Genomic DNA, 25,802 nt, shown 5'->3' on the forward strand with positions numbered 1-25,802 from the left:
AGTCATTTCCTCACAGCCTCCCTTGCCCCCCTGCAGCAGATCCCTCTCCCTCGAACGGGAGGCAGGGTTGGAGGTGAGGTCTGAGCAGAGCCCAGGGGCAGGATCCCCTCTGCTGCCCTGCTGCCCACCCTGCTCTGGCTGCAGCCCAGCACACAGCTGCCTGAGGGCTGCAGGAGGCACTGCTGGCTCCTGGGGAGCTGCTCAGCACCCAGCACCCCCAAGGCTCTTTCTCCAGGGCTGCTCCCAACCCACTCTGCACCCAGCCTGAGAAAGGAAGAGGTCCCACAACTACTGAACCATTTCAGCATGCAGGGTGCAGGCAGCCTCAGTCCTCAGCTGTCTGTTAGCTGAGGAGCAGTGCTCCTGCAGAGCAGGAAGGGAAGCAGTTAACATCAGCCAGACCTCCATTCAGTAGCAAAGAACATTTATTCACAGACTATAAATCATACAGATGGTAAAGGGATCAAGTCATCAGAAAAAGTAGCTGTTAGAAACACTAAAGGCCTGAGCTGAAGGTAGCTGAGTATGCTGCATTTGCCCAAGCAGCAGTTCCTCTGAAAAACCCCAAACCAGAAACCCAGACCTTTGCTGCGTGGCCTTTCCAGGAGCTGCTGCTTTACCCTCAGGGGGCTGCAGTGGTTAACAGCCAGGACAAAGGACAACCCTGGGTGCATTCCCCCCTCTGTGCATTCCCCCCTGTGTGCATTTACCTGCTTTAAAGCTCCTGTTCCTGAGGAAGCCCAGTTCTGCCTGCACCCCTCATCCAAAGCATGACCTTCCTGTTTGAGGATGAATGAAATGACTTTACAATGGTGACAAACTTGGATGGGCAGAGTAACGCTGAAGCAACAACTGCAGCGTGAGAGCCAGCTCCCAGATCACGGGCTGGGCTGGAAGGGACCTTCAAGATCATCCAGCTCCATCCCCCTGCCATAGGCAGGGACACCTCCCACCAGCCCAGGCTGCTCAGGGCCTCATCCAGCCTGGCCCTGAACACCTCCAGGGAGGGGACAGCCACAGCCCCCCTGGGCAGCCTGTGCCAGAGTCTCCCCACCCTCACTGTACAGAATTTCTTCCTCCTCTCCAGTCTCAATCTAAACCATCATGAAGACAAGAGAGATGACTTACCAGGCAGCACAGAGCAGCTGCACCCTGCCTCTAAATCCCCTGGGTTTAGGAGGAAAATCTAATGCAAGAATAAAAGCTTGGGGACAAAGAAGGTTACTGACCAGCAGGCACAGCTCTGGGCACTGTGTTGTGTGCAGGCACACTGGCTCTGCACAGATCCAACCACCAGAGCTGTCTGGGATCATGCCACAGAGCTCTGGGGCTCTCCCAGTACTGGGGGAGTGTGCTCATCTCTCTCCTTTCTCTTTGAGAGCTCTACCATCCTGCCAGGCACACCCAGCAAGGGAGCAGGGTGTATGGTCATCCTGCACATGGGCAACACACGAGCAGCTGGAACCTCTTTGAGACAAGCAACTTCTCTTTGCATGCATGGCTGCAGGGATGGCCACACCACAGAGCAGGGGCTCAGTGCTGTCAGAAGGAAGGTGGCTGGCAGAGACTTCCTTGTTCTTTGGTTAAAGCTTTCTTGAACCAGTTGGTTTGCAAAGAGAAATCATTTCAACCCATCCTCAGATGAAGCTGTGGACTGTGAGCCAGGCAACACCTATGAAGCATCCTGATCCATTTCTACCAAGGAAAGGAAGAGCAGCAGGGCCCAGGCTCCCACAGGGAGGGGCACTGCACCAGACCAGCTCAGATGTACAAAGTACTCACACAAGACAGGCTGGGAATGAGAACTACAGAGCCAAAGGCTCACAGGCATAGAAAAAGAAAGACATGAACAGAAGAGGCACCCAGAGTGCCTCCAGGGTGGTGCACAGGGTGTGGAAGAGGGAGTGTGAGAAAACTTCAACTTCTGAGACCAGAAAGCCCAGGAGAACGCTGCCTCTGAACCCCTGCAGAGCACACCTCTGGTTTTTTCACAGTAGGACCCAGCTGGCAGCAGCACATCCTTGGCAGACACACCACAGCTTGCCTTGGCATCCACAGAAGAGTCAGTGCTGCCCCTCTGCTGCGTCACTTCCACAACTCCATGGGCACAGCATCAGAGGGTTTCCTGTGTGAGCTTCCTCTGCTTTTCCCTGCGCTCCTCCTGTGTGTCACTCCACAGGAAGCCAATCTCTCCTCCAGACAACAGGCAGGGCCCAGTTTGGCTGCAGTGCTCTTGTTCCCAGGGACAGCCTGGCCCTTCCAGGGCGCTGGAGCAGGTCTCTTCCACTTGAGCAGCGAGGAGCAGCGAGCAGCAAGACACTGAAAACACAACCGGGGAGAGCAAAGTCGATTTATTTGCCTACAACACCAAACTACGTCGAGATGCCTCAGCTCAGCCAGAGCTGCCTCTGCTCCCTCACAGGCCTGGGCTCCACCAACACATACTCCAAGTTCCTCTATCTACAAAACCAGGATGGGCAATCCTTGACTCTCTGCAGACACCAAGTCCTCGTAGCGCTCCTGGAGGGCCGGCCGGGGAGCAGGAAGGGTCCCGCGCCCCCCGGCGCTCCGCCGCCTCTCCCGGGCGCCCTGGGCAGGAGGGGCTGTGGCCTCCTCTGGAAGGTGCAGGGAAGGCTTATTGCCACCTCCTGGAGACAGGCTGTGCCCTGCCGGCCCCAGGGGCGGCTGCTCCTATAGGGCCTGCCCCAGGATCTGGGAGTTGTAGTCGGCGGTCTCCATGCGCAGGATGTAGGGGATGATGCTGTCGATCTGCACGTTGCCGATCAGCCCCGCGAAGAACAGCTCCTCGGTCAGGGCAGCGCTCATCAGCCGCAGGGCAGGCAGGCGCAGCAGCAGCCGGGACAGCCTGCAAGAGAGGGGCGGCCAGGAGGTGTCACTGCCCGCGGTCTGCACCAGCACGGCACAGGGGAGCAGAGGAGGCGAGAAGGGATCTGCGTTCAGCCGGGCAAGCTTCCCTCCCTCTGGCTCAGGAAAGCTCAAGGCACTGCAGGCAGCAGCAGGGCACTGCAGCAGCACAGGAATGGGGATGTGCCTCTCCATGGCACGGCCTTGGGATGTGTGGGCTTAGGCTAAATCAGGCAGTCACAGGCTGGTGGGGGCTGGGAGGGACCTCCAGAGATCACCCAGTCCAACCCCCTGCCAGGGCAGGGCACCCAGGAACACAGCCAGGGGGGGTTGGAAACTCTGCAGAGCAGGAGGCTCCACAGCCTCCCTGGGCAGCCTGCTCCAGGCTCCAGCAGCCTCACACCAAAGAAGTTTCTCCTCATGCTGAGGTGGAGCCTCCTGGGGTCCAGTTTGTGCCCACTGCCCCTTGAGTCCTGTTACACCACCACCAAACACAGCCTGGCAGACTCTGATCAGAGCCCTCTCAGCCTTCTCTTCTGCAGGCTAAAGAGCCCCAGGGCTCTCAGCCCTTCCTCATCAGACAGAGGAGCTGCTCCAGGCAGGTGCCATTTGAGATGAACACACTGAAGTGTTTGGTTGGCTCCCAGCACTTCACTCTGGAAATGAGTGAGGGAGTCGTCCTCAGGAGGGGAGACCAAACTGCTAACCCCTAGGGGGGTGAGGAGGAAATGTCCACACTTCCTGCAAGCAAAGCCCTACTTGAGAAGGGACTCCATCAAGTCAGCATCAGAGTTTACAGACCTGTAAGTGTCATCTGGATAAACCTTAGTGACATAGTCTTGGAACTCCATGTAGGCCTTCTCCTGAAACCTCTCGATCTGGACCACGTTTTCCAGTCCTGGGTGGTCTGCAAAACCCAAGCAGAGCTGCTCTGTGTGGGAGCCACTGAAACCCACTCTGAGCACACTGCAAGCACTGCCTGGCAGCTGAAGCAACCTCCCAGTCTCAGCAGAGGACACTGCTGTACCTCCTTGGACTTCCTTCCCCCTGTGGCTGAGCCAGTTTTTGTACAAACACCAGCAGACCCCTGGGAGAGCTGACATGGAAGCAGCACTTGCAAGGCTGACAGCACTCCTGCTGGGGCAGCTCTGCTGGCTGGCAGGGCAGCAGCACTGCCTCCAGGCACTGACACTGGGTGCAGCACAGAATCACACAAGGGCTAAGGATGGAAAAGTCCTCTGAGGTCACCAAGCTCAACCTTACCCCCCCCAGCTCCATGATCACTGCACCACGTCTCACAGTGCCACATCTACTCATTCCCTGAACCCCTCCAGGGCTGGGGGCTCCACCACCTCCCTCCCTGGGCAGCCTCTGCCAGTCCCTGACCACTCCTGCAGCAAAGGAATTTCTCCTAACACCCCACCTAAACCTGCTGCAGCTTGAGGCCACTTCCTCTGGTCTTGTCATTAGTAACCTGGGAGGAGAGCCCAGCACTGGCCCCACTCCAGCCTGCTTCCAGGTAGCCAGAGAGCAAGGAGGTCTCCTCAGCTGCTGCTCCTACAGGGTGAACAATCCCAGCTCCCTGGGAGCTGTGTGTGCAAGATTCATGGAATCAGATTTGCAGAATGAGTTGGAAGGGACCTTCAAGGTCATCCAGCCCCAACTCCCTGCCATGGGCAGGGACACCTCCCACCAGCCCAGGCTGCTCAAGGCCTCATCCAGCCTGGCCTTGAACACCTCCAGGGAGGGCACAGCCACAGCCTCCCTGGGCAGCCTGTGCCAGGCTCTCCCCACCCTCCCTGGAAAGAATTTCTTCCCAATCTCCAGTCCAAATCCTCCTCACACCTTGCAAGGACAGGCTGAGCAGCAACTGCAGAGGTGGCAGTGAGTGTGCAGTGCCACAGGCAGGAGTGCCCTGCAGACCCAGCAGGGCCTGAGGCTTGGGCACAGTCACCTACCAGGGCTGAAGAGGACGATGGCTTTCAGGTAGGCATACTCATAGCCATCCAGGCAGAGCTTCACCATGCTGTTGCAGAACTCCTGCAGCTTGAAGATGTGCTCCATCACTGCCTTCCCTCTTTCTGTGGGCAGATTGTCTATGTCAAGACAGGCAGGAGGCAAGGCACAGGTGCAGCACTGTGGCCACAGGACTTCCAGAGGATGGTGTCACTGGATTCAAAGGGTGGGAAGCCTGCAGCCTCAAACATTCCCACACCAGGTGTGAGCAATCCTGACACCAACTAGGGGCCACAACCATCTCTCTTTCCCTTGGTTTCCCCTTTCATGTTGTACAATTAGGTCTCTTCCTGCCACTAAAGCTGCAGTGTGGACTGGAGCCTGAAGGACCAAGCAGGGGAAAGACCAACTTCTGGGTACAGAGCACACTGCTGCTGCTGCTCCAAGGGGCAGATGCCCTGAGGTTGGCTACTGCCCAGTGTCACAGAACCACAGGATGGTAGGGGCTGGAAGGGACCTCAGGGATCACCCAGTCCAACCCTCCCGCCAGAGCAGGGTCAGCCAGGAATGCCTCCATTGCCCAAAGGTGGAACTGGGGGCAGCAGTGCCCCAGGAGCTTACCTTGCTGCAAGCTGCCATGCAGGTGGTTAACAAAGGCTGCCAGTACGGTTGCCACATTTATCACTTGTGAGCACTGTGCAAGACCAAGGGTGAAGAGCTCATTCCAGCAGGCCTTCACCAACAGGATGCTGTTATCCTGCCTGTGGACAACACAATTTCACTTCATCATCACAGCTGCACTGGCTGCTTCCTCTTTTCCTCTGAAGAATGCTTCAGAAACCACTCACTGAACTCAGCCACAGCAAGCAGAGCCCCACTGAGGCCCTGCAGCAGGAACAGCTCTGCTTCCACACCAGGATGGAAACAGCCTGAGAGTGGCTTTGGTGAAGAAGTAATTAGAGGTCCAGCTGTCTACAAGGAGATGGATTTCCACCACAGGAGCAGAGCTGAAGTGAGAGGAGATCTCAACTCTCTGGGCACAGCCCACCCTGGCTGTCTTCTCAGGAACACTGACACGTGCAGGCAGCACACAAAGGAGTTTGGTTGGCTCCAGCCCTGTGGCTGCAGAAGGGACTCAGAGGTCACTTCTTTCCCCATCTGAAAGCTGCCAGGTTGCTACCAACTTCTGAATTAAAAATGTGTCTGGAACTGAGCACAAGATCCAAGCTCCTGAGCTCCCTGGCTGCTGCTTTCCATCCACCTTTCAAAGTGGGAACAGAAGTCATGAGGAGCTCCCTGCTGGAAGAATGTCACAGAATGGGAGGGGCTGGAAGGGACCTCTGGAGATCTCCCAGTCTGACCCTCCCTGCCAGAGCAGGGTCACCCAGGACAGGCCCCACAGAACACATCCAGGCTGGCCTGGAAAGTCTCCAGAGCAGAAGACTCCACAGCCTCTCTGGGCAGCCTGGGTCAGTCTCTCACCACTCTTCCTACCTTCTGCCTCAGCTCCACTCTGACCCTGCTCTGCCTCAGCTCCAAACCATTCCCCCTGGGCCTGGCTCCAGACCCCCTCAGCAAAAGTCTCTCTGCAGCCTCCCTGCAGGATCCCTTCAGGTGCTGGCAGCAGCTCTGAGCTGCCCCTGGAGCCTTCTCCTCTGCAGGCTGCACAGCCCCAGCTCCCTCAGCCTGTGCTCAGGGCAGAGCTGCCCCAGCCCTTGGAGCATCTCTGTGGCCTCCTCTGGGCTCTCTCCAGCAGCTCTGTGTCCTTCTCCTGCTGGGGACCCCAGAGCTGGAGGCAGGGCTGGAGGTGAGGTCTGAGCAGAGCCCAGGGGCAGAATCCTCTCTCCTGCCCTGCTGCTTTCCTTCAAAACCCAACCTGGAACTGGACTGAAGCTGGGAGCAGTTCTGATTCAGAAATGTTACCTTCAGGAACCTCCTTTCAGAAACAGATTTAGACTCTAAAACATCTCTGAGCAAGAGAGAGAGCATGGGAACAACACTGCCCAGCAGGAGAGAGCAGAGGAACCCAGACACTTACCCCAAGGCTTGGAAAGAAGGAATGGAACGTGCCCAGTGCATGGACAGGAACAGCAACCTGGAGGCTGTCTCACAGATGTAGTGAACATTGAGATACTCAGGCATGGGAGAGGGCATGGTGAGCTGCCAACAACAACAACACCACTGTTAGACAGCTGTGCAGGGCATTCCACTGCATGGGGGCAGGGCAGGATCAGTCTGGGACTCTGAGACAAAGTGAGATTGGTGTTCTTAAATCAAGCTGAGATAACCCTGAAGTAAAGCTCAAGGGAGTGCCCTCTGCATTCTCAGCCATGCTGCTCCTCCCCACAGCAGCTACAAGGCAACAAAAAAGGGGGGAGTGGTCAAGCTCCATCTCAGCTAACTGTGTGTGGGGCACACAAGGGAGAGGATCTCAGCTCCAACTCGAGAGACGCTCTTAAGGACCAGGGGCTTTGAAGGAGCTCTGTGATGAGAATGAAGTTGCTTCCATTTACAGAGAAATAGATCCAAAGGCCCCACACAGAGCCACTCTCCCCTCCTAGAGCTCTCCCCAGAGGAGTGAAGTAACTGGTCTGGAAAAGCAGGGAAACCAGAGAATGGTTTGGGTTGGAGAAGCCCTCTGAGACCATCCAGTCCCACACCAACCCAGCCCCACCACGGCCACCAACCCAGGGCCCCAAGGGCCATGGCCACAGGGCTCTGGAACACCTCCAGGGTTAGGCTCTTCTTGGTCTCAGGTGATAGAAGGAGAAGAAATGGCCTGGAATTGTGCCAGGGGAGGCCAGGTTGGAGAGGAGGAAAAATTTCTCTGCTGCCAGAGTGGTCAGGGCCTGGCAGAGGCTGCCCAGGGGGGTGGTGGAGTCCCCAGCCCTGGAGGGGTTCCAGAACCATGTGGCCATGGCACCTGGGGCCATGGTTTGGTGGCCATGGTGGGGCTGGGTTGCTGGTGGGGGCTGGATGGTCTCAGAGAGCTTTCCCAAGCCAAACAAACCAATCCTGTGGCTCCACAGAGCAGTGCAGCTGTGCCCCTGGACGAGCTGCAGGCGCTGCCAAGCGAGCAGCTAACTGGGGAGCAGCAGGAGGTGGCACAGGCAGCAGTGCCAATGCCTGCAGAGAAGGGCTCTGCTCAGGAGCTCCAGAGCAGGTTTGGCCAGACCCTTCCCCTCCACTGCTGTGTCAGAGTGGCACAAAGCAGAGCAGAAGCCAGGCCTCGGTACCCGGAAGGCCACGTGCGCGTCGCTGAGCAGGGGTCCCTCCATCTCCACGGCGCTCAGGCTCGTCTCTGCCCCCAGCAGCTGGGCACCAGCTTCAGCACTCTCAGAGCTGTGGCAGCCTGGGCTCTCTCCAGGGTTCAGTGCTTTGGCAAGAGTATCAAAGGCTCTGTAGGAGCACAACAAACAGATAAACAACCAAGGAGGGAACAGCAGCATCCCCCTCAGAGGCTGCTTCCGCTGAGGGGGAGCCTGCCCCTGTCTGAGGCCTCTGTGTAGCTGTCTGCTTCCAAGGGCCCCACTAGGGAAGCAAAGGCAGCATCAGGCTTTTCCTGACAGCCCACCACACAAGATCCCTGGGAATTCCAACTTGCAGTGGCTCTGGAACAAAAATTAGCAGCAGCAGCAGCAGATCCTGTTCACACCAGCTGCCAACAAATTCACAGCTTTGACATCTTGGCTGTGCTGCTGATTCACAGTTTGCCTCCCAGGAGCTCTGCAGGGATGCTTCCTGAGGGTGCTGGCACAAGCAGCCTGGGGACAGCACCAGCAGGCTGTGCTCAAGCAGCTCCCTGCACACACAAACTGCACAGGCTCTTGCTGCTATGGGGCACGAGTGGAAAACGCTTGGAGTGCTGAGCTGTGCTCAGGCTGGGCACCTGGGCTTGGAAGCACTGCCTCCAAATCACAGAGCTGCTGTGGCTGGGAAGGTCCAAACAGGGAAGAGAAAGCACTCTCAGGCCTCCAGTACCACACTTGGCAGCCTCTGATGTGGGGCAGTGACTCCAGCCAGCAAGGGTGTGGGGGAGATGTCAGGAGAAGCACAGATCAATAGCCCTCATCATTCTGCTGCTTGGTAACAGCTCTGCTGCTCCTCTGCTCCAGAGCCCCACACCTGAGCTCCACAATGAAAACCAGAGACCTGACCACTGCCTGCAGGCAGGGGCCACAGCCTGAGAGCAGCATCAGCTGTGCTCAGTGCTGCATGGCAGACTCTGGCACTGAGCTCTGGAAGCTCACAAAAGCTCTTAGGCAGAGCTGGTTCTCAGTTTAGAGCCAAGTTCAATGCCACAGGATCCCAAATCACTGCTCTGCTGCCCAAGCCTCCCTGCCCCCCACCCTCCACACTGAGCTCTGCATGTTCACTGCTGGACACAGCCATGGACAGCCAGACAAACACCACACAAAGGAGCTGCTGACACTGCCCCAGGCTGGGCATGGCACACAGCTCCCAGCCCTTCACTGGCCTGCACACCTGGGTGTGCACACATGAGGGTGACTGAGGCATGCACAGGTGGACTGAGCAGATGGGAATGGACCACAGAGAGGTACCTGGGATGTCTTCTGTCTCCAGTGCACAGAAAGGAGGCATAAAGGGAATGCATTCATGGGTGAGCTCTAGAAGCTGCAACACTCACATGGCAATTCATTTCCAACACACACAGCCAGAGTATTTCATTCCCCAGTGGCCCTTGCTCAGGGACTCCCTTGCAAGAAGCTGACAAGGCTGATGCTCTCCATGAGCTCAGGCTGCTACTGCCAGGGCTCTCCCCTGCAGTGTGATGATTCAATTACTGCTCTGCACTGCCAGAGACCTTGCCAAAAAGCATCAAATACCTTCCAGTGTGACCTGCCTTACCTTGTAACATCACTGCCAGCTTGTTCCTCCTGCTGCAGGTCAGGCAATGATGCATCTCCATTACTCAAGCTGTCAATCATGGACAGCTCTGTAGTGCTTTGGGAGAGGTCTCTGCATTTGCTGAGGTTTGCCAGGGAGGTCACCACGTTTGCCAGGGTACTTAAGTCCCCCTGACATGCTTCAGCCTAAGGGAAAGGAAACAAACCAAACCCACAGCTTCAATCTCCCACCCTGGCAGCAGTGAGCTTCCAACAGAGAAACCTTCTGCACAAGCACACACAGAACCCAAGGCACTGAGCATGTGAGGAGGATGTGTGAGGAAATCACTGTTTGCAGTCAGTGGGCAGCCACAAAGCAGCAGGCAGGCACTGCACTGCCTCCAAAAGATGAAATGTTTAGACAGTGGCAAGGAAAAGCTACCTGCTTCCTGCAGGAAGGATGCTGCAGATGGTAAGCAGTGCAGAATTTATCCTCCCCACTCCCCAGGCCTGCACCACAGGACAGTTTTAGCATCTTCCTTCCTTCCTTCCTCATGTAAGTGAGCCCCTGGCACAGGGCAGGGGAATGGGTGACAAGCAGCAATGCATTCCAACAGTCACCTTTGAAAGCAGGCAGGAACAGAAGTCTGCCAGCAGGGCAGGAGGAAGAGTTCTGCTGCAGCTGGTTTGAGTTTTCATGCTGCCAACATAAACCTCCAGTGCACCTCAGGAAGCAGCCCTTCAGTACAGGGAGGGTGAGACTGGCACAGGCTGGGGCTGCCTCCTCCCTGCAGCTGTTCAAGGCCAGGCTGGATGAGGCCTTGAGCAGCCTGGGCTGGTGGGAGCTGTCCCTGCCCATGGCAGGGGTTGGCACTGGATGACCTTGAAGGTCCCTTCCAGCCCAACCCATCCTATGGATCTCTGCCTGACTGCAAGGGAACAGCAGGAGCCAGCAGTAACAAACAGCCTGGAGGCAGTAAGGATGCTTCCCACCCTGCCCCCCCAGAAAGATTGCTGCAGTGCATGACTGCAGGTCAGCCTGCTGCTGCTGCACCCCCTCAGCCTGCTGCTGCTGCTGCACCCCCTCAGCCTGCTGCTGCTGCACCCCCTCAGCCTGCTGCTGCTGCTGCACCCCCTCAGCCTGCTGCTGCTGCTGCACCCCCTCAGCCTGCTGCTGCTGCTGCACCCCCTCAGCCTGCTGCTGCACCCCCTCAGCCTGCTGCTGCTGCACCCCCTCAGCCTGCTGCTGCAGGAGGCAGTTCACCACCAGCTAGGAAGATCCAGCAGCTCCCTGCTCTGCATGGGCAGGAACCACCTGGCCAAGCACCAGCACAGGCTGGGGGCTGGCCTGCTGCAAAGCAGCTCCATGGAGAAGCACCTTGCAGTCCTGGTGGGCAGCAAGCTCTCCATGGGACAGCAATGTGCCCTCGGGGCCAGGGGGGCATCCTGGGGGGCAGCAAGCAAAGTGAGGCCAGCAGGGCTGGGGAGGGTCTGCTCCCATCCTGCTCTGCCCTGCTGAGACCACAGCTGCAATCCTGTGTCCAGCTCTGGGCTCCCCAGGGCACAGAGACAGAGACCTGCTGGGGAGAGTCCAGTGGAGGCTGTGAGGATGCTGCAGGGACTGCAACATCTCTGCTGTGAGGAGAGACTGAGAGCCCTGGGGCTGTTGAGCCTGGAGAGGAGAAGGCTGAGAGGGACCTGAGCAATGTCTGTAAGCACCTGAGGGGTGGGGGTCAGGATGGAGGGGCCAGGCTCTGTTTGGTGGTGCCCAGTGACAGGGCAAGGACCAACAGGGACAAGCTGGAACCCAGGAGGCTCCACCTCAGCAGGAGGAGAAACTCCTTTGGTGTGAGGCTGCTGGAGCCTGGAGCAGGCTGCCCAGAGAGGCTGTGGAGCCTCCTGCTCTGGAGAGCTTCAAGAGCCATCTGGATGTGTTCTGTGTGACTGGCTTTAGGTGACCCTGCTGTGCCAGGGGGCAGGACTGGGTGATCCCCAGAGGTCCCTCCCAGCCCTCTCCCTGTGTGCTGCCCCCAGTTACCTTCTCAGGAGTCACCAGCACAGCAGGCTCGTTCTTCACGGCAGACTGGTGGATGTTCACGAACATCCCTGACTCCAGCAGGCCTGTGGATCTGGCAGGGGGGAAGAAGAACCATTTGGACTGGTCCAAGAGAGAGGAGAGGGGATGCCTGGCCGAGGCAGCCCCCGGTGGGCAGCAGCTGCCTACCTTGCTGCCTCGCTGTCGGTGACGAAGGTCGGGGTGGCAGCCAGGGGGCTCCGCAGGTCCTTGCGGATGTAAATCTTCTCCGTCGATGCTGCACAGTTGGAAGATTTCTCTCTGGACACTTCGATAGGCTTCCTCTCACACTGCACAGCTGACAGCACAGGGGGCAGCTGGTTAAGCCACATCCCAGGTTACAGACTAGAGACAAGCCCCTTGTTAACTCCCTGTCACTTAATGTGGGGAGGGGTCTGGAGCACAGCCCTGGGAGGAGAGGCTGAGGGAGCTGGGGTTGCTTAGCCTGGAGAAGAGGAGGCTCAGGGGAGACCTCATTGCTCTCTACAACTACCTGAAGGGAGGTTGTAGCCAGGTGGGGGTTGGTCTCTTCTCCCAGGCAAGCAGCACCAGAACAAGAGGCCACAGTCTCAAGCTGTGCCAGGGGAGGTTCAGGCTGGCTGTCAGGAAGAAATTCTTCCCAGCAAGAGAGATTGGCCTTGGGATGTGCTGCCCAGGGGGGTGGTGGAGTCCCCATCCCTGGGGGTGTTTAGGAAGAGCCTGGCTGAGGCCCTTGGTGCCATGGTTGAGTTGATCAGATGGTGTTGGGTGAGAGATTGGACTGGATGATCTCTGAGGTCTCTTCCAACCTGGTTCATCCTATTCCTTCCATTCCATCCTATTCCCTCTGAAAAGAGTCACTACAAAGTGAGGCCCATGAAGAGCTAAGGAGCTAACAGCCTGGGTTAGGAGTGGAACCCAGTGACTTGCTCTGCCCTGGCTGTGGTGGTGCTCAGCCAAGGGCTGAGGCCAAACACACACACACTGCAGCTTTAAAGTTACAGCACAGGGAGAAGCTCTCTGATTTTCAGCTCTCATTTTCAGCCTTTAAGGGGAGGCTTACAGCTTCTCCTCCCCTACCTGCCCCTAGCCCCCAGTCTCTCTTCATTCATCAAGTCCCCCTCCTGCCCTTTCTCGCACAGGCTGTAGGTATTGCTTGAACCCACCCAGCTTCCTGCACTTAAAGAAGCTTCTCACATTAGGACTTCAGGCTACACAGAGGGAAAGAGACCTCCAGAGAGCTCAGCTCAGACCATTTCAGACCTGGGTGACACCTTGGCCCATGAGCAGCAGCTGGGTTTGGATTGGAACAGCTCAGGGAAGCTGGGAGGGCTTCAGCCTATAGACTGCATCACCTGGCTCTGGGTCCGAGGTGGGCTTGGGCTCTCCTCCCTAGGAGCAGCTGACAGGAGAGAGGAACTGGCCTGAAGCTGTGCCAGGGGAGGAGAGGAGGCAAAATGTCTTTGCTGCAGTGTGGTCAGGGCCTGGCAGAGGCTGCCCAGGGGGGTGGTGGAGTCCCCAGCCCTGGAGGGGTTCCAGAACCCCGTGGCCATGGCAGCTGGGGCCGTGGGTTGGTGATGGTGGTGTTAGGTTGATGGGTGGACTCCACCACCTCCCTGGGCAGCGGCTCCAATGCCTGACAACTCTCTCAGCCAAGGAATTCTTCCTGATATCCAATCCAAACCTCATCTGATGCAGCTTGAGGCCATTCTCTCTTCTCCTGTCTCTAGTTACTTGGGGGGAGCAGCCAACACCAGCCTGGCTGTAACCTCCTCACAGCAGCTGTGGAGAAGGCCCTGGTGAAGAACTGAAGCCTAGGCCACCATGGCTCTCTGCCTGGTGCCTCACTGCCGCTGCAGAGCTTGGTCAGGAGTGACCAGCAGCTGCCAGTGACCTCACTGCTGGAGAACAGGACGAGAGGGCAGAAGGGTTAAGAATGTCCAGGAGCTTGATTTAGGCAAAGCCAAACTGAGCTGCAGGTGTAAGACAGTGAAGTCAGAGACATGCCTGCCACCTGCCAGCCAGGAGCAGCAGCTCCTGGAGCGGCTCAGCTTGGAAGGGAGCTCAGAGGTTATCTACTCCAAGCTCCCTTCCTTCCCTTCCACCACAGGCAGCCTGCACAGGGCTCCTGCTGCCCCAGGCTGGCACAGCTCCCTGAAGGCAGGAGACACCACGGGGGCAACAGCAGCAGGCTGGGACCGCGGGCAGCACTCACAGTCCTGCTTCATGCCGAAGGCGATGCAGCGCTGCAGCCGGCAGTACTGGCAGCGGTTGCGGTGGTGCTTGTTGATCACACAGTCCTTGGTGCCCCGGCAGGAGTAGATCAGATTCTTCCTGATGCTCCTCTTGAAGAAGCCCTTGCAGCCCTCACAGGTGACTGCTCCGTAGTGGCGGCCTGGGAGGAGAGCAGCAGGAGTCACAGCGGGGCCTGCACACTGCCCGGGGCTGCAGAGCCGCTGAGGGGCGCAGGCTGGGAGGGAGCCCAGAGCTCAGCCCCTCCAGCCTCCCCTCCGTGCCCAGGGACACCTCTCAGCTACACTCAGCTGCTCAGGGCCTCATCCAGCCTGGCCCTCAACACCCCCAGGCAGGAGGCAGCCACAGCCTCCCTGGGCAGCCTGGGCCAGAGGCTCAGCAGCCTCCTGCTGAACAACTTCTGCCTCAGCTCCACTCTGACCCTGCTCTGCCTCAGCTCCAAACCATTCCCCCTGGGCCTGGCTCCAGACCCCCTCAGCAGAAGTCTCTCTGCAGCCTTCCTGCAGGATCCCTTCAGGTGCTGGCAGCAGCTCTGAGGTGCCCCTGGAGCCTTCTCCTCTGCAGGCTGCACAGCCCCAGCTCCCTCAGCCTGTGCTCAGGGCAGAGCTGCTCCAGCCCTTGGAGCATCCTTGTGGCCTCCTCTGGGCTCTCCCCAGCAGCTCTGTGTCCTTCTCCTGCTGGGGACCCCAGAGCTGGAGGCAGGGCTGGAGGTGGGGGTCTCACAAAAGCCAAGCATTTGCTACTTTGCTCAGGCTAAGTTCCCCCCAAAGCCTTTTCTTCCCCCACAGGTTACAGCTCTTAAAATATAAACCAACCTAAAAAAGTGACTTAAGAAACCAACATGAAAAAAGGGCAAGCATCTGGGGAAGGGTCTGGAGAACAGGGCTGGGGAGGAGCAGCTGGGGGTGCTCAGTCTGGAGGAGGCTGAGGGGAGGCCTCACTGCTCCCTGGATGGAGACACCAGAGCCTGAGCGCTGGAGATGATTTCATGCTCAGGAACTGCTGCAGAGCTGCAGCACCTGAGCTCCTGTCACAGAATGGCAGCACCTCCATAGGACACTGAATGGGAAGGAAGAGTCAGTACCTGAGGCCTTGTCTCCACACACCACACACAGGTCAAACACTTTGCTGAGGCCCTGCTCGCTGGGGGAGTTGTCTGTCAAGATCTGGAAGAGAAGAAGGGCAGAGAAGTTCATTTTCCTGACCACCAAGCAGGGCTGAAATGCATCTCATGCTTGTGGCTTTTCCTCTGAGACAGGGAACCAGATCTACATCTGCAGAGCAAGCCACTTCCACAAAGGGTGAGCTGTACTTGGCTGCAGCTCAGCCTACTGCCACGCCACCCTGCTCCCTTCCTCTTCCTCCTGCAAGTTCCAGCTGTAACCACTGTGAACAGGACTCAGGAGTTCCCTTCCTTGCTCCAAGCACCTCTGCAAGGTGGGCTGGCAGGCTGCAGAGCACCTACCACCTGCACACCCTCACCTTTGGTGCAGCCTTGGATCCACCTCCCAGTGAGCTGCCCATCCTCATGGCTCCCTCCCAGTACCAGGGACTGGTGCAACACAGAGAGCCCCTTCTAAAGGCTCCAGGCTCCACACTCAGGTTCATTAACCTCTGCTGTTTGTACCACACAGACATGGTGAGCAACAGAGACTGTGCTCAGGACACCACCTCTGCCTCCCAGGGGCTATCTACTGTGGCTTTCAGCAGCACTGAGACATTAGCCCAGGGCTTCTGGTGTCTTTCATCCAGCTCTGGCACCCCTACAGCTCCACCAAGCACACAGCATCAGGACCCCCTTCATTTACCTCTGGCACCCCTACAGCTCCACCAAGCACACACTCTCAGGACCCCCTTCATTTACCTCTGGCTCCCCTACAGCTCCACCAAGCACACACTCTCAGGACCCCATCACTGTGGGGCTGGCACTGTGGACTTCCAAGTTGGTCTTTAAAAGCTCAGTCCCATCCCAATGTTAAAGCCCAGCAGAAGCCCAGCTGGAAAAGGAGCACCCAGATCATGAGGGACAACTGTGTGAATTCAGGGGGCAAATGTTCTTCCCCTGGAAGAGAGATTACAGCTTAGAGGTTCTGAGAGTTCCTAACTCCTGCTGCTCTCACTGGGAAGCTGGACTGCCTCATTCCCACCAGGGCCTCTGCTGAGAAGAATGGCAACTGACCAGACAGCAAATGGGTGAAGCACTGCTCAGAGCACTTGCAGGGTGGCCCAGCTGAGCTCTACAGGGGTGCCTGACAAGCACACTTCCCTGCAGCAAGCCTTTGCCTGCAGTGCTGTCTCAGAGGTCCACCTCTGAAGCTTCCTTTCAATGTAACAGCCTTTACATGAAGAGAACATTGAGTCACAAGAACATTCACTTCCTGCTCCTTCCTAGCTCCCCCTGTGAGCAGTCTGTACCTCCATGGCACTGTAAACACACACAGGCAAACTCCAAGCCCTTCCACAAGTGCCACCTGTCCTGGAGTGGCAAGTGGCACATAAGGAAGGAGAGGAGAAGTGAGCCCAGGAGGAGGCAGAGTTCCAGACTCAGAGAGCTCATCATGACCATGAAGAATAAAAGCTGATGACTAAGGTGAAGGAGAGCCACTGGAGGTGAACAGATGAGGGGAGAAAGGGCCTGGCCACATGAGTCCATGCACAGATGCACCACAGGAGAGGTTTGCTGCAGAGCATCTCAGGTGAAGGCTACAGAGCCACAGAGGTGGAACTGCAGATGGTCATTCAGGGGAGGAAACATGGAAGATCCTGAGGAGGAGGAACAGCAAGTGAGTGGTGCTGTGCCCTTCAGCTGCAGTGGCAGAAAGGAATCTCTCACCCCCAGACAGCAGCTGAGAGCAGAGCAGCCCAGCTGGAGGGCCAGAGCACTGCTGCCTCTCAACTCCTCTGCTGTGCCCAAAGTGTACCAGCAGGCTGGCACAGGCTGCCCCAGGCTGTGGCTGAGGCTCCAGCCCTGCAGACATTCAAGGTCAGGCAGCGTGGCCCTGGGCAGCCTGCTCTGGCTGGAGCTGTCCCTGCTGCCTGCAGGGGCTTGGACAAGAGGACCTTGGAGGCTCCCTTCCAGCCCAGTGCCACCTGAGACTTCCTCTGTCCCTGGATTTTGCCTCTCCAAGCAGTGTGGCAGGCTTCTCATCTCCCCAGCTGCCTTTGACAGTGTTTGTTTCATGGCTCACTTCAAGTTGCATCCCTCTGCCTCATGCCTGTGTTGAGCTGCACCTAACATCAACCTGGAGGCTACCACTGAAAATGCTTCAGTGCCTCTCAGTGGGATTGGCCTTTGCTGCTGCTGCTGCCCTCCCCCTGGCAAGTCCTGGGCACCCACTTGCAGAGATCTCTGAGTTTCAAAAGACTCAGGACACAGACTAGAGGGAGAGGGCTCAAGCTAAGGCATGAGGCCAGCACATCACAGCAGTGGGCTGGCTTCCAGAGGAGCACAAAGAAACCATCAGGGGCCTTCAGTGAGATTACAGAGGAACTGCTGGAGCAGGTCCAGAGGAGGCCACCCTGATGGGCTGGAGCAGCTCCCCTGGGGGGACAGGCTGGGAGGAGAGAAGGCTCTGGGGAGACCTCGGAGCAGCCTTCCAGTACCTGCTGGGGCTCCAGGGGAGGTGGGCAGGGACTTTGGGCAAGGGCTGGGAGTGCCAGGACAAGAGGGAATGGATTGAAGCAATCCATTTCCCTCCTAAACAGCTTCTCTGAGTAACAGCCCTGGAGGACACAGCAGAGGGCAGAGCAGAGGGCAGAGCAGGGGGCAGAGCAGGGGGCAGAGCAGGGGGCAGAGCAGGGGGCAGAGCAGGGGAGGACTCACAGCAGTGTAGGGGAAGGGGCAGAAGGAAATGGAGACTGGAGACAATGGAGAAAAGAAGTCTGGCTTGCAACAGTGCTTGAAAACAGATGGAGAGCCAATGAAGCAGGACTGAGCAGGGCCTGGTGGTGTGGCAGGAGCTGGAGATGGCAACACAAAGAGCAGCACTCCTCCTGAAGTCATCAGCCAGGCTGGAAAACCTCCAAGGTAAGGAATGCACCAAACCCAAAAGCGGTTTGGCTTCCTCCCCTCCTGACTTCTGTCTCCATGCTGAGTCCTGGTGCAAGGCAAAGTACAGCATTAAAACCCCCCAAAATCAAAGCCCTCAGAAGAGGAGAGCCCAGGCAGACAGCAGAGGCAGTCAGACATCTCCTCTCATCCCACCTGCACCCAGCAATGACGAAGCAAAGTGGATTATCTACCTGGATCTGTTGTGCAGATATGTCAGGGGATGCAAAGAACAGCTGGTTGACACCTGCAGCATCTGGAGTGGCCAGGATAACCTTTCCTGGAGTGGAATCTTGCCTGGCAAGGATCACCTTGCTCGGGGTAGAGCCTTCATGGTTTGTGAGGATGAACTGCTGCTTGCCTGCCGGGCTCTGATCGAGTGCTGTGACAATCTGAATCTTCTGGCCCGTCTGCTGGTCTGTGACAATCTAGCAACAGAGGCAGCTCAGAGGGTTATGGAAACGGTCAGCTCACCCTGCTGCCACTTCCAGCAAACAGGCAGGCTGCCTGGGGGGCTGTGGAGCAGGATGGCCTCTCCCACACCAGGGTGAAGGAAGCTCTGGCAGACCCCTGGGGTTCCATGGTACTCAGAGCACTTCTCAACGGTGCTTGGAGCCAGCCCCTGAGTTTTACAGCACTACTCAACCCCCAGAGCTTGAGCTCTGCCTGCAGGCAGCTCAGCCCTAGGACCTCTTGGGTGATGAGCAAGCTAAGCTCCTGACTTCCCTGCACACCACATCGAGTGCTCAGCACCTCCTAGGTTGGGCTGCTCAGCAAAACACCTTCTTGAGGACACAAAGCACGGACTCACAGAGGTGTCAGGCTTGGGAGGGACCTCAAGGCTCAGCCAGTTCCAACCCCCCTGCCATGGGCAGGCACCCCTCACACTAGAGCAGGCTGCTCAGAGCCACATCCAGCCCAGCTGTAGACTTCCAAGTGCAAGCTAAGCACCAAGGAAAGCAGTGGAGGTGCTGCACTGCCTCTGTTCCAGGCTTCCCTGGCCCTGCTGCTTCCCCCACAGATGTTGTTAAGCCAAAGTGAGCCACAACCTCCCCCTGAGGTTCTCCCCTTCATTCCTTTCCAAGGCAGTACTTCTTCCCACCTCTCCTGTCCTAAGCAGGAGCAGCCCTGGGGAGTGGGGGCTCCACTCTGAATCCCTGCTGTCAAGCCCCAGCACAGCAGAGCTCCATTAAGTGACCTCCCCTGAAGCTATTTCTTGCCAGCTTTGCCAGATGGCAACCCTCAGAGCAGGTAACCAAGACTCCAGATACCTCCCACTAGAAACTGAAGCCACTCCTGCTCCACTGGAGCCAATTCCTGCTCAAGCTCTGCCCCCCCAGGGCTGAGTGCAGGGGCACCACCACTGCCCTGGTCCTGCTGGACACAGCTTTTGATCCAGGCCAGCTGGCACAGAAGGGTTAGGAGCCTGCCCCTGGCTCTGAACCAGCAGAGCTGTCTGACAGCTCATGGCTTCTGTGTGGCCATCCCACATGCAGCCCCTGAGGCTGGCACTGTGTGCAAGGGCTTCCTGCTGCAGGGACTGGCAGAGCACAGGGACTGGCAGAGCACAGGGACTGGCAATGCAGGCAGAGGATAAACAGCTGGGGCTCAATTGATGAGTTGTTAAAAGCTGGAGCTGTGCACCCAGAGTTAGGAGTGGAGGCAGCTGAGAGAACAAGGATCTGCTGGGTGGGTGAGACTGGTGCCATGGCTACAGCAGAGGCAGGGTGACAGAACACACCCAGTGACCAGGTATGGAGGGTGGCTGTGGAGGGGCTTGGGAGGCAGGACAAGGACTGAGTGCATGCACTGGAACAGGAGAAGCAGAGGCAAACCCTGAGGAGTGGAGGCAGCAGGAGCAGCCAGGAGGCCAGCAGCAGCTGGCTGGCCTAGGGGAGGGCTTTGGCATGCAGCACAGGCACCTGAGAGGAGTTCTGGATGTGCTCTGCAGCTGGGAGCTTCCCACAGATGAAATGCACAACCAGCTGCCAGGCCCTGCATGGACTTCCAAGGGCTGAAGCAGAACACCCTGCTGCCCACATGCTCCTCACCTCCACAGACACACAGCCAGCCAAGAACCTCCTGCCCTCACCTGCCCTGGAGGCAGTGAATGCACAGGGGGACATCTGCCCTGCCTGGGACACCCAGACCCCAGCCTCCTCCTCAGCCTTGCACTTCTGCATCACTTCTGTCAATGGCTCAGTGCAGGACTCCCTCCCTGCCTGCTCCAGGCTGTCCTAACAGCTCAGCTGTACTAACAGACCTGAGCACCACTCTGCTTTGCAGAGCAGTCCTGGGGAAAGGCTAATTCTGTGCAGTGGACTTCTTTGTCCATGTTGAAATGCTCAGGAGGACAAACAGAGAAGGACAGGAAGGGGGAAGCAGAGGAGGGAGGTTTCATTCCTGGCTACACAGAGCCAGGCTCTGCAAGCCAGGGCTGAGTGGTCACATCCTAGCAGCTCACATCACGCTCAGAGCATGGCACCTGTGTGAGCTGCTCCCTGCCCTCCCAGCTGCAGCATACCTGGATCCTCTGGGGCAGGGAGAGGCCTGAGTCAGTAGGGACAATCTGGATGCGTGGTGCTGTCCCATCCATTAGTGGCTGTGTGGCAGCAGTGCCCTGGCAGCAGGCAACCTGCAAACACAAATGGGAGGGGTGAGGTCTTCAGGTCCCAGCTTCTAATTTCACACACTAGCAGCATGGGCTGGGCTGGAAGGGAGCTCAAAGCTCACCCAGCTCCAACCCCTCCATGCCCAGGGACAGCTCTCAGCTACACTCAGCTGCTCAGGGCCTCATCCAGCCTGGCCCTCAACACCCCCAGGCAGGAGGCAGCCACAGCCTCCCTGGGCAGCCTGGGCCAGAGGCTCAGCAGCCTCCTGCTGAACAACTTCTGCCTCAGCTCCACTCTGACCCTGCTCTGCCTCAGCTCCAAAGCATTCCCCCTGGGCCTGGCTCCAGACCCCCTCAGCAAAAGTCTCTCTGCAGCCTCCCTGCAGGATCCCTTCAGGTGCTGGCAGCAGCTCTGAGCTGCCCCTGGAGCCTTCTCCTCTGCAGGCTGCACAGCCCCAGCTCCCTCAGCCTGTGCTCAGGGCAGAGCTGCTCCAGCCCTTGGAGCATCTCTGTGGCCTCCTCTGGGCTCTCTCCAGCAGCTCTGAGTCCTTCTCCTGCTGGGGCCCCAAGGCTGGAGGTGAGGTCTGAGCAGAGCCCAGGGGCAGGAAGTGTTTTATCTTTTCAGTGTTTCAGCCTGCTGAGGACCTGACCCAAAGCCATCCTGCACCAGAAGCAGTGGCCCCAAGCCACCTCCTGGCCTGAGTTTCCAGCTCTCTCCCCAGTGCCAGCTCTGTCACTCCAGGCAGCAGCAAGGTCTTGTTCCTGCCTTTGTCAGCTCTCAGCCCAGGGCATGGCTCTTGCCCTTGCCCTGGAGGGGGGCTGCAGGGCACAGCTTTCCCCAGCAGCAGCAGCAATTTACACCAGCTTAAGCCACCTGAAGTCTCCCACCTGCCCCACAGCTCCATGAACTGAGCCCTGGAGCTTGGACACACTTAGCTCTGGCCCTTACAGATGAACCTGGAGAAGAAACAACAGACCAGGGGGCAGGAAAAAAGGCAACAGTGGGGATGGCAGAGTGGCCTAGCAGGGACTTGTGGTCCATGAGCTGAAGGACTGCACAGGGAAGGGCTTGGCAGGGAGCTGCTTTCTTGCCTCATCTCCTGTGTCTAGGAAGGGTTTTGTTTTCCAGCTACAGGAACCTCAACAGCCCAAGGCACTTCTAGCAGCAGGGCAAGGAAGCAGCCCAGGCAGGGCAGTGTCACACTCAGGAGCTCAGTCACAGCTGCTCAGGCAGAGAGATTCTCCAGCACAGGCACTGCAGCCCTTCAGGAGCTGTGCAGCTCTCCCCTTCACAGAGCTTGGCCTCTCCAAGCCCCAGCACAGAAGGCTGTGCTGCTGGAGGCTGTTCCCTGCCATGCTGCTAAAGCCTCAGCACCAGCAGGGTCTGCACTGGGGCTGGCAGCTGCCTGCAGCAGGAGCTGTGTGAGCAGAGGGAAGGGCTGTGAGGGAGAGGAGGCACTGCTGCTTCACCAATCCAGAGGATTATTAATTCACACCATGGGCAAACAGCTAATGAAACACTGACAACACTCAGCTGCCTCAAACCCAGCACTGGCAGCAGGGAGCCTTTATTAATCCAGCTAGGAGCAACAGAGGTAAGCTCTGGGGTCCTCTTAGAAGCAGTGGAAGAGGCTCTCCAGAAGCAGGGATCTGTCCTGGTGATGTGCTCTTCCTGCAGGAATCCTGAACTGGAGATGGGGGAGAAGTGGGAAGAGAATCCAAGGCTCCTCACTCACAGCCCTGAGGCTGTGGCAATGCAGTTTGAATCCCCCCCACCTCCAGCCCTGCCTCCAGCTCTGGGGTCCCCAGCCAGGAGAAGGACACAGAGCTGCTGGAGAGAGCCCAGAGGAGGAGACCCTCACCAGCTGCAAGCAAACTCCAGCAACTCAGGGGCTGCACAAGGCACAGCACAACGGGGGCACAAGAAGCCAAGAGGGAAGCCGAGTGCCAGCCTGGGGAGCAAGCAAACCGCTCTCAGCAGGGCAGCTCCTGGGACCACAGCTGGAGGCCACCGCTCCCTGGCCTGGCACCTCAGCTGCCAGCATCCTGCCACTGAAGAAAGCAGCCAGAAAGGAAAAGAGGAACAGAAGAACTGAAGGGAAAAGCTAACTGCAGCTCAAGCATCCCTTCTGTGCAGCAGGCAGCCCCATCTTGCACAGCAGGGCAGCAGCCGGGGCAGCAGCGGGGGTGGCAGCCGGGGCAGCAGCCCCAGGTGATGCCAGCCAGGCTCCTGACCCTGCCAGGCTCCTGACCCTGCCAGGCTCCTGACCCTGCCAGGCTCCTGACCCTGCCAGGCTCCTGACCCTGCCAGGCTGTGCAGCAGGCTGAGCAGAGGCTGCTGTGCCAACAGAGAGGCTGCAGTGTCTCTGGAGAGCGAGCTGGAGACAAGTAAACATCCCTCAGGCCTGGAGCCCTCCCTCAAAGAGCTGCCCCTGAGGCCAGCTGTGGGCTGCAGGCTGTGTTGGGGAGCCCCTGTCACAGCCCCGGGCCAGGGAGGGGGCAGAGAGCTCACAGCATTACTCTCAGGTGGAAATGCTGCAGAGGAAAAGCCATCCACAGCTGTGCCCTGTGCAGGGTGAGCTCTGCCCTGTCCAGCACTGTGCCCTGTGCAGGGTGAGCTCTGCCCTGTCCAGCACTGTGCCCTGTGCAGGGTGAGCTCTGCCCTGTCCAGCACTGTGCCATGTGCAGGGCTGAGCTCTGCCCTGTCCAGCACTGGGCCCTGTGCAGGGCTGAGCTCTGCCCTGTCCAGCACTGGGCCCTGTGCAGGGCTGAGCTCTGCCTCCCCTCGACACTTGCATTTCTGCTCGGGCAAAGCTGCTCCCGGCCCCGGGAAGCTGCCCTGCACCCACCGGACCGAGCTGCTTTTGCTCTCCGGTTTTCCCGTGCCAGTGCGGTCGGAGCTCTCCCTGCCCCGCCAGGCTCCCAGCCCCGCCGGCTGCCGGCTGGCACCGAGAGACGGAGAGTGCCCGGCTCAGCGTCCCGAGCACCCTGCCTGGCACCAAAGCCGCACCCCAAAGGCTTCCTTCCTGCCGGGGGGTTCACTGGCACAGGCCGTGCCGATGCTCGCGGGGCCGTGCCGGGCACGCAGCGCAGCGCAGCGCCGGGAGCGGAAAGGGCCCCGGGGCCCGCGGCTCGGGGCAGAAACCGAGCAGCCCCAGGCGCCTCGGCCCCCCGGCAGCAGGCAGAGGATGCTCCCGCAGCGCCCCCGGGGCCGGCAGCCGCCCGGCAGGGCGAGGGAGCCAGCGGGCAGGGGCAGCCCGGGGAGGAAGGGGACGAGGAGACCTGCGGCGGCCTGGCTGCAGCCCACCCCCGGGACCCCGGCAGGCTGCACTGCCCCCCGGGGGGCCGCGGCGGGACGGCGCAGGGCGGAGGGAGGGAGGAAAGGAGCGAGGAGAGGAGCGAGGAGAGGAGCGAGGAGAGGAGCGAGGAGAGGAGCGAGGAGAGGAGCGAGGAGAGGAGCGAGGAGAGGAGCGAGGAGAGGAGCGAGGAGAGGAGCGAGGAGAGGAGCGAGGAGAGGAGCGAGGAGAGGAGCGAGGGCGGCTGGGCAGCGGCGGGGGGCAGCGGGCGGGGGGCAGCGGGCGGGGGGCAGCGGGCGGGGGGCAGCGGGCGGGGGGCAGCGGGCGGGGGGCAGCGAGCAGCGGGCGGGGGGCAGCGGGCGGGGGGGAGCGAGCGGGCAGCGGGCAGCGGGCGGGGGGCAGCGGGCGGGGGGCAGCGGGCGGGGGGGAGCGAGCGGGCAGCGGGCAGCGGGCGGGGGGCAGCGGGCGGGGGGCAGCGGGCGGGGGGCAGCGAGCAGCGGGCGGGGGGCAGCGGGCGGGGGGCAGCGGGCGGGGGGCAGCGGGCGGGGGGCAGCGGGCGGGGGGCAGCGGGCGGGGGGCAGCGGGCGGGGGGCAGCGGGCGGGGGGCAGCGAGCAGCGGGCGGGGGGCAGCGGGCGGGGGGCAGCGAGCAGCGGGCGGGGGGCAGCGGGCGGGGGGCAGCGAGCAGCGGGCGGGGGGCAGCGGGCGGGGGGCAGCGGGCGGGGGGCAGCGGGCGGGGGGCAGCGGGCGGGGGGCAGCGGGCAGCGGGCGGGGGGCAGCGGGCGGGGGGCAGCGGGCGGGGGGCAGCGGGCGGGGGGCAGCGGGCGGGGGGCGGCGGGCGGGGGGCGGCGGGCGGGGGGCGGGGGGCGGGGGGCAGCGGGCGGGGGGGCAGCGGGCGGGGGGCAGCGGGCGGGGGGCAGCGGGCGGGGGGCAGCGGGCGGGGGGCAGCGGGCGGGGGGCAGCGGGCGGGGGGCAGCGGCAGGCCGCGGGCGGCAGCCGGCACCAAGATGGCTGCGCGGGGCCGGAGCCCCACACGCGGCTGGCAGCTCCGGGCGCGGCCGCCGCCTCCCTCCCCGCCGTGCCTGTGCCCGCGGTGCCTGTGCCCGGCGCGGCGGCCGCGGGCGGGCGGGGAGCGGCGGCCGGATGCGGGCAGGGCAGGCGCAAGCGGTTCCTGTAGGTGAAAGGTCGGGGGGGCGCCGGGCCGGGCCGGGGGGCGGCGGCGCGGGGCGGCGGCGCGGGGCGGCGGCGCGGAGCGGGGCGGGCGGCGTGGCCGAGCCGCGGCCCGGGGCTGTCTCACCTGGCGGCCCCGCAGGCCTCTCCGCAGGGCGATTGGCGGCGGCGGCTCCGGCTGCCGGGGGTCAGAGTTCGCGACCCCGCCCCCTCGGCTGGCTCCGCTCGGCGCCGCCCCGGCCCCGGCCCCGCCCCCGGCCCTCCCCTCCGCGCCTGCGCATGCGCCCGGCCGCGATCCGGGGCGCCGCGAGCGGCTCCGCTGCCGCCGCTGCCGCCGCTGCCTCCACGCCCTTCCGGCGGCGCCGCGCGGGGCGAAGCTGCCTGCCCGGGCAGCGTGGCTCAGCCGCCGGAGCGCCGAGCGGCGCAGCAGGCAAGCGGAGCCCCCGGGTGCCCGCTGGGGCTGTCCGCGAGGGCAGCGGAGCGCAGCAGCCTGCAGCGGCACAGCTCAGAGCAGCTCGGCCGGCTCGGGGTCTCCCCGGGGCCGGCGTTGAGTCGCCCCGGGGCCGGCTCGGGGTCGCCCCTGGGCTTCTCCCGCTGCGGCAAACGCAGAGCTGAGGCTTGCAGGTCCGGCTGGAAACAGGCGAGGTGAGGCAGAGCTAACCCTTCCCCCCGGCTACCCCGGCAGTCACTGTGGCAGTGCTGCCA

General features: G+C 60.4%; 1 protein-coding gene across 2 annotated transcripts; it reads right to left on the minus strand.

Annotated features, from left to right (window-relative positions):
* Nucleotides 1–410: 410 nt before the first annotated feature.
* NR2C1 (nuclear receptor subfamily 2 group C member 1) lies at nucleotides 411–25,299 on the minus strand. Of its 2 annotated transcripts, none has more exons than XM_068142851.1 (14): nucleotides 25,225–25,299; nucleotides 20,547–20,657; nucleotides 18,217–18,450; nucleotides 15,059–15,140; nucleotides 13,937–14,116; nucleotides 11,893–12,040; nucleotides 11,707–11,797; nucleotides 9,691–9,875; nucleotides 8,058–8,220; nucleotides 6,860–6,981; nucleotides 5,443–5,582; nucleotides 4,824–4,946; nucleotides 3,667–3,772; nucleotides 411–2,866 (listed from the first exon to the last, which is right to left on the minus strand). In XM_068142851.1, the coding sequence occupies exons 2-14, from the start codon at nucleotides 20,616–20,618 to the stop codon at nucleotides 2,692–2,694; spliced, it is 1,821 nt and encodes a 606-aa protein (XP_067998952.1). In that variant the 5' UTR covers nucleotides 20,619–20,657; nucleotides 25,225–25,299; the 3' UTR covers nucleotides 411–2,691. The 2 variants fall into 2 exon arrangements, with proteins under 2 accessions (XP_067998952.1, XP_067998953.1); XM_068142852.1 differs by lacking the exon at nucleotides 25,225–25,299 and adding an exon at nucleotides 23,483–23,540.
* Nucleotides 25,300–25,802: the final 503 nt, after the last annotated feature.

This window comes from Melanerpes formicivorus, unplaced genomic scaffold (genome assembly GCF_026170545.1).
Source record: "Melanerpes formicivorus ecotype bairdi unplaced genomic scaffold, bMelFor1.0.p_v2 SCAF_8, whole genome shotgun sequence".
Taxonomy (NCBI): domain Eukaryota; kingdom Metazoa; phylum Chordata; class Aves; order Piciformes; family Picidae; genus Melanerpes; species Melanerpes formicivorus.

Coding starts and splice junctions, on each gene's coding strand:
- NR2C1 (XM_068142851.1), bottom strand. CDS start 20,618: ATGGATGGGACAGCACCACGCATCCAGATTGTCCCTACTGACTCAGGC. Junction 14,117..15,058: donor GTGTGGAGACAAGGCCTCAG/GTACTGACTCTT, acceptor CTCTCCTCCCAG/GCCGCCACTACGGAGCAGTC. Junction 12,041..13,936: donor CTTCGGCATGAAGCAGGACT/GTGAGTGCTGCC, acceptor CTGTGCTGTCAG/CTGTGCAGTGTGAGAGGAAG.